Source organism: Glossina fuscipes, unplaced genomic scaffold (assembly GCF_014805625.2).
Source record: "Glossina fuscipes isolate IAEA_lab_2018 unplaced genomic scaffold, Yale_Gfus_2 117885, whole genome shotgun sequence".
Taxonomy (NCBI): domain Eukaryota; kingdom Metazoa; phylum Arthropoda; class Insecta; order Diptera; family Glossinidae; genus Glossina; species Glossina fuscipes.
The window spans coordinates 4,837-14,026 of NW_024006213.1; the positions used below are offsets into that span (position 1 = coordinate 4,837).

General features: G+C 35.8%; 1 protein-coding gene and 1 pseudogene across 1 annotated transcript; both read right to left on the reverse strand.

Moving 5' to 3' along the window:
- Nucleotides 1–451: 451 nt before the first annotated feature.
- LOC119644496 lies at nucleotides 452–1,148 on the reverse strand (annotated as a pseudogene).
- A 2,974-nt stretch (nucleotides 1,149–4,122) lies between these two features.
- Nucleotides 4,123–7,037, reverse strand: LOC119644495 (SET and MYND domain-containing protein 4-like). Its single transcript, XM_038044054.1, has 3 exons — nucleotides 6,332–7,037; nucleotides 5,150–6,273; nucleotides 4,123–5,071 (listed from the first exon to the last, which is right to left on the reverse strand). The coding sequence occupies exons 1-3, from the start codon at nucleotides 6,593–6,595 to the stop codon at nucleotides 4,639–4,641; spliced, it is 1,821 nt and encodes a 606-aa protein (XP_037899982.1). The 5' UTR covers nucleotides 6,596–7,037; the 3' UTR covers nucleotides 4,123–4,638.
- Nucleotides 7,038–9,190: the final 2,153 nt, after the last annotated feature.

Sequence of the window (9,190 nt, forward strand, 5' to 3'; positions counted from 1 at the left end):
CGAAGTTCGCTCATTTACTTCTTTCTTCTTCCATTTTTTCTTTCAATTCGTAAAAACAAATTGAATTTGAATTACCGAGCCACATAATCGAAGGAAGATACGCCTTCATAGAAGCTACATATCTTTCCCTTCCTGCTTTGTTATTTCATCATCCACTTCTAATGAAAGATAATTATTTGGACACAATGGAATGTCACATTTTTATTTGTTTTTGTAGCCGCCTGAGTGGCCGAGTAGGCAAGAGTCTCGTCTAGCAACTCAATAGTCGTGGGTTCAAACCTCAAGTGTGGTAGAGTCTTTAATAAAGCCGAAAGCCTTAGATGCTAGTGCTTTAAGACTTTAGTCTTAGAATTTTTATTCTTTGGCTAAATTTATAATAATAATAATAATAATATTTTTGTTCTATTACGATTATATTACTATATTATTATAAACTGCTGTAATTTATCCCTTAAGAATCCTTTATCATAAGAACCAAAACGTCCGCAACATAAGCGAACTTAAGGTCATTAACACAATAATAACAAAATAAACCTTGCATAGCATTCCTGCAAAGCACGTTTGCAAGCTATTGGAGAACGGTAGCCGCCAACTTGCGCTTCTTATGTGAGTCATAAAACCTTTGTTTTCGATTTCAAAGACAGTTGGAGAATGTGGTCCTTCCACAAAGACGATGGGACCTTCATGAACGTATAATGGACCTTCTTCCAATTTGGGTACAGGCAAAAACTGATGATCTGCCGAACCGTCCAAACTTCATATCCGTAGAGAATTGTGTGGCAGGTTTAGGTGGTGGCACTTGTTTTTCTTCTTCTCGCAATTGTTCGACTTTTTCGGCAAATTCATTAATAATTTCAGAAGCATTCTTACCACTAAACATAAATTCATCTATGAGGACTTCTTTTTCACGTGCCTCCTTCTTTTTTTTTTTTGTTCAGCCTCCAGGGATAATAATTTTTGCTTTCTGCATTCATCTTGAGCCTTTTCCAATTCTAAGACTTCTTCGAGCTCAAATTCTTCGCGACCCATACGGGTTTTATTTGTTACGTCTGTACTAATTGGAGAATGTGTGTCCTCGAGGACAAGTTAACTTTTGATGATTTGGAATTTTGATGAATCCGGTTTCACTTCTTCGGACGTCCAAGCATTCTTGCGGAAGCATTCTTTGCGACTTTTTGGATTACTTTCATTGGGTTATTATTGTGATGGCCTAAGCTACGTACTACTACTAGTACTGAAAGAAAGCTTCTGTTACCAATTTAGACAGCGGTATATCGAACACACGTTGAAAGCTATTAGACGATATGTTGTGAACAAAAGATAATCTTGTAAATTGATAGAGGGGAACTTACTTCGCCTAACTTCTCGAGTATGTCCTCTGTTCGGGTTAATGGAAATTTGTCGTCGACAATTGGGTCGTTTAGTCTGCTTTCCAAAAAGTAACGATGAGTTGTAAGACCTCACTGCTGTTTCTATAATTCTGCTTTGTAGTAATTTTTTGACTTAGTGGTTGATTTCGTCAGTCTATAATTTTTAAGCGGCCATGTTTCAGTTTTTAGGTTTTGTGCTTCAAGTTGGGTATTTGTGTTGGGTAGTTCAACATGTTTATTATCTTTTGCCGCTATTATATGATCCCTAGCTAGTGAATCCGTCGGTTGCTGGATGCCTGCTACATACAACCTTTGTAACACACCTATTCTGTATGGCATGTCAATTTCTGATCTTTCGGGCTTGTAAATGTGTTGTACGGTGTTTTATGTTACGGTAATTGAGTGATTATTCTTTTTGTCTAGTTTCCGCTGCTATAACCCTGTATTTAAATTGATCTGGGACGTGGGATGGATAGTCAAAATGTAATGGTAGCGATTGTCGTTGTCTTAACATTAGCGCAGGAACATACTTTTGTAATTGTTTCCCCGTTACGATGAGGCAGGTAACTATATTATGTGCAATTTGTTAGGCATTCAATAAATTAAGCAAGTAGTCACAGCTACTAAAAGGCAGGGTGTAAGGACTACAATATGATTCGCAAGCATCCCAGCAAGATATTTGAGTAATGCTAGGTTTCTTGATTTACGTGGAGGCAGAATAATAATAAAAGCAACAAATAACCATTGAAAACACTAATGCTGTATATTTTAGCGCACAGTTAAATGAGAAAAATAAATTCGGAAGGAAGGATGTAAATTAGCATAATTAGCGACAGCCATTTTGCAATTATAAATTTTTGCTTTTTTTTTATAATGACCCAGACAATGCGATTTGCGAAATTATGCTGACAAATACCTTTACAACTAATTTGGACTTTGTATGATAGAAAAAAGTATGCTGACTACATATATATTCGATACCTGTGACTTAAGACAACTACAACTACTACTATTCTTTGAGGGTTTTCTATTTTCTTCACAGATTCGCCGTCCCGTTTGTAAGCTTCAGAAAAGCTCATTAGGAAACGTTCGTCCGTCGGCTAGTCATCTGGTACCGAAAACCCGTATGTTGTAACATTGATGTAGAAAGTGAAAATTAGCCAGTTTCTTAATTGGCCCTCACAATCACGTTCTTCCGTCCCTATCTCCGTTCGCTGATTATTGTAACGCTTATGCAAAATTTGAGATAGAATGGTGAAATTTAGCACAGAGATTGTCTCATTTGGAAGCAGCGTATGAAATATGAAAATTGGCTCGACACGTTTACAATAGATAAGGAATTCTAACCGGATATTGATCTAAAACCATGTATTTGGCAGAAGCATTTTGATCAGCCATGCATAGATGCATTAAGCAACTATTTGTCCAAAACATAATGCTTGTAGTACATAACAACGCCAAAGTTGGAACTGCTGTACACCTAACTTCCATGCTCACAATTAATAGAACAATTTATAATTTGTAAGTATTTTATTTGCGATAGCGGTTATGAAGGCATATTAAAACTATGCCAGTTTTCTGTTCCATCTGTAGCAATCTTTTTCTTTTCCAAATTTTCCGATGACAGCATAACTACGTTCAACGGAAAAAACATTTTTCAAGTTCACAGTTGTCTCATAGTTGTTGAAATGCCAGTTTTCAATAATATTTTGGGCTATGATTCTGTTCATTGTATATAGGGTGTTATAGATGCGAAAATTATGTTCTGTTAAGAGCTGGTTTATGACTCAGACGTTTTCTTACGACAACCGTCAAAAAGTTAAAAGTATAGCTAGCGTTGACATAGGAGACATTCGATTTGATGTTGCTTTTATGATGAAAACTTTCACTCACAGAGGGCAATTGATCATCTTGTGGATTTAAATGACAAATTCTTATATAAAAATTAATAGTCACCATCCATCTATAGCAAAATCATAATTTCCGGAACAAAATAAAACAGTGCCAGGAATTATGCTTGCGATACGGATGGTTTGAACTTGTGAGGTAGATGGTTCGCCTTTTCTCTTTTGGCTCCTTTAGCAATAAATCAAACCAGGAAAGCCCATAAGAAATCGCTAGCAGTTCATAAAAAATTATATAGATTGAGCTGGTGACCACACTAGAGAATTAAGTCTCACTAAGCACAACATTTTGACGAGTGCACAGGATATCGTGCAGTTAAGACAACCGACGCATGATGAAACAACTTACGAGAAGAGTCTCGCAACCGTTCTTACAGAAGAGATATGGCGGGCACTATGATTAGAAAAAAAAAAGATGAAGAAATTTATACTTAGTTCAAGCTAATATTAAGTTTTGAGGCGTGGATATGATATTATCGAACATTCAGAGTGATGGCAACATGAGTAACACGCAACTTCCTTCATGAATGTGTAACATTATCGATAGATGTGTTATTAAAAAATCTCCTTCAAAGTGCCCCAGAAACAATTAAAGGTCCACCTTTGGATTCCTCTTACATTATTTTCAAGTTCATCCTTTTTTTTTTTTTTTGACAATTTACAAAATATTAGTCCGAAAATAAAGCATATTTTCAATATCGTCTGCGTCCAAAAGTTGAGTTTACATAGTGCTTTACGTTGCTTCAGATCTCAAGTAAGGGGTCATTCATTAACGCTGTATGCTGAAAAATGAAACAAAATGTTTATGATTTTTTGTTAATCTATTAAAATAATATATTCTCGTTTTTATATTATTAATTGTGGCTTTTTATATTTGTTTTGCTCCTGTCATTTTCATCATAATTGGTAAAATTCTTCACTGTGTCTCACTGTCAATTGGCAATAAATTAAAGTAAGTAAACTTTTAGATGGGAATAGAAGGAAAATTGTCTGAACAAAAGTTAGGAAAAAAAAAATAAAACAAAATAAAAGAGAATTTTAAAGAAACGTTAAAGAAACTTCGAAACTTAAAAAGTGCTATGAAAAAATTTTTACAATAAAAATTATCTCTTTCGATTGTTTCAAAAAACACGCAAAATAGGATGCGCATAGGATGTAATAGGAAAAAAGTAACAATCGAAAGCCCGATCATGAAAACACAGACTTCGAATTTTAGATTTCGTTATTATAATAGGTTTTTCTTTTTTTCGCTAGACGATGTTTCATTCTGTTAAAAAGATGATGATATAGTGATTGATTTACTGGCTGCATTGCGGTAATCTCGGTTTTTTTCTTCCAAATGGCTTTAATTTCAATTTTTATCCTTATTCACTTCTGATAGCTTCGAGTTTTTGTTCGTTATCCGACGATTCTGTTTTCTGGTCATATGATTTAGAACGTTCAAAAAATTGTGGGCTTTGATTCATTTTCGCTTTCAGAGGCACGGCATCAACTAGTATATGTAAAGCCATCTTCAAACTCTCCTCTGCCGAACTGATTTGTTCGCAAGGATAAGCATCTTTATGTTTGGTAAGGAATTCACAATATTTACGATAGTTTTTCAAAGCGAAGTCGAAATCATACGCGATTAAGCTTTTCATATCCTTCTCCTCATTTACATAAGGTATAAAAAGTTTCGGCTGCAATTTGTCAAAGGTGGGATAATCATTTTGACAAGCTTCGCATTTGCACGTAAAACGATATTGAATGGACAGGGTTTCAATACGTTTCGCTTTAGGGAATACCGCAAAATGAGCTCTGAAAATGAAGGTGAGAAAGCAAACCAAAAAAATAAAGATAATCAAGTATTTAATTATTTAATGAGATTTTACTTGCCCATAATTATCGTATAGTACACCCCCAGCGGGTATGTGACGAAATACAAAAAGGTAGGCTTTACAGCCTTTATAAATACGTAACGTGTTGGGAGCACATGAGTGGTTGAGTAGTGATAAGAAAGCAAAGGCACCGGACGAATGTGTAGTATCGTCTTTGGTCTCATTAAGTTGTTCTACCAAATCAATGCCATGCATATTAGAAGGCGAGGTCTGCAAGTGCCTGAACAATAATTCGGTAAAGAAATTCTGACCCTCCTCTCCGCCTAAGAACTCTTTTAACGGTGTATAATTGATCATAAAATGTTTCAGTACAGCACACACCACCGACCTTTGAAATAAATCTGACACAGAACGTAAATGTTGATTGGTTACCATTCCATGTATCGCTCGATAATGCTCTCGCGCGGTAAAGTTGGCGTAATCCAAATCAAAAGCAGAACGTTGTTGATTATCCGGTTCTTCGCAGAAGCCCATCAACTCTTCTATGGTAGGAAACAATTCCAAAGCCGTAAGACAAACACGCAAAGCAATACCGTGAATTTTGTTGAACATAGTATGCAGTAAATCGATAACCGGGCACTCGTATTTGTGAAAAGTACTAACAGCTCGTTCATAACACTCTTCTGAACAGAACATAACTGAACAGCACGTTTCGCAGGGTATGAGGGTTAAATATTTCTCTTCCTTGCAAGTGGCACAACGTATATATCGCATAGGTGGAAGAAGTGTGGAACAGAAAGGCTCTTCGATAGCAATAAGATCGCCTACAACCAGGTCACGTTTTGTGCATATGAAACGGCCCTCTTCTGGGGTTTCACGCAATTCCAAACAATCAGCTATGTTAGGCACCTGAGAATGAGGCTCAAATTCCATTTGAAATTGATAGGATTGCACATCAGGCGGTTGGGTGGCCAATAACAGGCGGCAGTCCTTTTCACGCTTATCTAATTTATGCATTAAACGTGCCGGATAGTTAGCTTTACGTGCTAATTCAATGTTAGCTAAACATTCATGATATCGTTTCCATTCAAATAAAACTGCGGAACGATTGGCATAACCTATTGAAAGATTCTCAGACCCAGGTTCCGAAAAACAAATGCTTTTGTTATACAATTCCAATGCCTACAATAAAGAATTAAAAAAAATTATCTTCTCTTAATCACGGAATGCATTTACTCACCTGAAAATATTTCTTATTTTTCAATGAAAACTGTTCGTTCCCCAACATGCGATATTCGGAACTACGTTTATTGCATTTCTCCTCACGCAATTTAACATTCAGTAGAATTTTCTCGATGTATTTGAAATCAATTAAAGCGTGCTCCACAAAATTCACTTTGGAGTGATTCTCTTTTAATTCATTGAATTTTCCCGATATAATACTTATCAATTTCCAATCATTGAGTTTCTTAACCAAATCATCGCTTACATCATAAACATCCATTTTTCCCGCAGAAATACAAAAACGGCAGTGTTATCAAAAAAAAAAATAGAAGACCGCAATGAAAAAACACGTTTAAAGATGTTAAGAAAACCCAAAAAACACGCACACCCTCTTTCAGAATACCCGCACTCAATTTTTTTACGTGTAAATTTAAAATAACTTATAAATATCTTCTTCAGAAGCAATTTTAAATTTTGATATCTAGAAAGCGCTGCAGATGCATTGAACTTCTTGTTAGTTTTATTTAACTTCTCTATGAGCTATTTTGTCTGTCTTTGATAATACCCCGGCTGCTGGCAAAATTTTTATGCACCGCCTGTTTCTTATAACGTAAAATGCTCCGGGAAATTTGCAAATATTCGTTCAGCTTTCACTTAACCTGATTAACTGCTCATTGGATTCGTCATTTTTATACTTGATTTGCATAAAAACTTTAGTATTTAAAGAGGAAAATTTATTTTAAAAAAATTTATACAATTTAATAAAACCCAGTGCAGTTATTATAAGTTATGTTACTTAGATGTATCGACTGTTATCGATAACACAACCGTCAAAAACAGCAATAAGGTCTCAAGCAGAGCTACCAAGTTTTATTTCACGCAAAATCTAGTTGATTACATGAATGGGTCGTCATTTTCGCTTTCGGGCTAAAAGCTCCCAAGTAAACACAATTGGGAAAAGCGTTACCATATTGTTTTATAGGAAAATTTAAACAAAAACATATGATTGTAGAGCCGAAATAACCAAAGTGCAATCACGTAATGTAAAGAAAAAGCATTACTTTAAGATAAAGATAAATTAGATAAATAACTTCAAAATTTAAAAGAAACGATTATCATTTCTTCCTGTACTTTTATCTCTTTTGGTTGTTTTGTATATAAACACACAAAACCATATGATTTGTCAAGTCCCAAAAATAGGAATAACGGCACGGTGTCTCTGTGCTACGTATAATGTTGCGTATAAATTTGGGAGCATCTGAGACTAAGCGTATAAAAAGTTACTCTGTATTTGTTTACAATTGAGAATAATTGAAAAAGTCGGTATGTATTTGTTTACAATTGAGGATAATTGAAAAAGTCGGTCTGAATTTGTTTACAATTGAGAATAATTGAACATCGGCAACCCTGCATGAAACAGGACACTTCTTGCAGAAAATTCTTGAAAAAAAAAATTTTTTTTCAACAAAAAAGAAAAATTCTCTTTTTTCTTTTACAAACTTTTGCTTCTGAAAACTATTGAACTAGTGAAAATATATATAGTGAAGTTGCGGCATTTAAACAAAATCAACAAAGGCTTCGACGTCCTTGTGCTTCTCCGCAGATTGCGCAGCACAACCTGCTGTCTTCAACCTCATCCTGACAAGACTCACTTCGTCAACTCACCTGTACATTGGACATCAAGTAGCGGTGATTCCTGTCAAATTCTTAATACTGCTTTAACTTACAAGGCTTTGTTCTTCTCTGTCACTGTCGGTTCCACCAAAAACGGCTGATTTCCATATCCCTTCTTTTCTCGGTAAGTCAGTTGATCCTTTTCTCTTGTCTTTAATCTAGCACGAAACCTAAAAGTCGCTCGCCCCTCAAGGGGGTGAGGCTCTCAAGCATGTTATCAAACGATGATGATTTCGAAAATTTTGTTCGAATCACGCATAGCAAGGGTCCATTTAAAAGAAAAATCACAAACCAGAACGAAGGTGTCAAAAAGATCATCTCTGATAAGAATAATTCATCCGTAAGAGAATTGAGCGAGGATGTCAATACCACCTCCTTAAAGTCCCCGATCGCTCCCTCTAAGAATAAGCCTCCTAATAAAGACAGCTCTGTGAACAGTAATAATAATCGTAGTCCCATAAAAGGAAAGAACTGTGACCCAACTAGTCCAAATCGTTATAGTGATGACACGACCGATGAGTGCTACGTATTCATTGAAGTACGTAACAATAACCTAGAGAAACCTTTTCGCCTTAACTCAGACTTATTTTTTTTCGGACACATCAAAGATCTCAAATTGGATGGTTTGATTAATATCAAAACCATCACCAATGGCAAAGCCAAACTTGGTTTTGCCACTGCGGTTGATGCCAACAACTTTATAATAAACAATGATTTTGGTCCAAAGTCTTGCAAGGCCTACATCCCGAGAATTTTCACAGAAAAATTTGGGATCGTAAAAAACATTCCACCTTCAATTAAGGAAGAGGACTTTCTCAATTCAGCTATCTCTGATATTGAAATCATTTCTGTTACAAGAATTTTCAGAAGAGACCCTGCAGACAGAGAAATGTTCATCCCAACAAACAGTCTAAAGATTGGTTTCAAGGGAAAACTAATTCACAAGGGTATAAAATTCAACTATTGTAATATTCCAGTTGATTACTTCATTCCTTCCGTCAGGCTCTGCTATAATTGCGGCCGATTTGGCCACATCGCCAAATTCTGCAAAAGTAAGGAAAGCAGATGCCTAAACTGTGGCAAGTCACCGGCCTGTCCTACGAACTCATGCCTTTCAGTCAAATGTCTAGGTTGCGGGTCTCTGGACCACCACCTAACATTTCGAGAGTGTCCAAAAAGAAAGAAAGAGGAAAATTTAAAA

Coding starts and splice junctions, on each gene's coding strand:
- LOC119644495 (XM_038044054.1), bottom strand. CDS start 6,595: ATGGATGTTTATGATGTAAGCGATGATTTGGTTAAGAAACTCAATGAT. Junction 6,274..6,331: donor AAAATAAGAAATATTTTCAG/GTGAGTAAATGC, acceptor TCTTTATTGTAG/GCATTGGAATTGTATAACAA. Junction 5,072..5,149: donor GTACTATACGATAATTATGG/GCAAGTAAAATC, acceptor CTTCATTTTCAG/AGCTCATTTTGCGGTATTCC.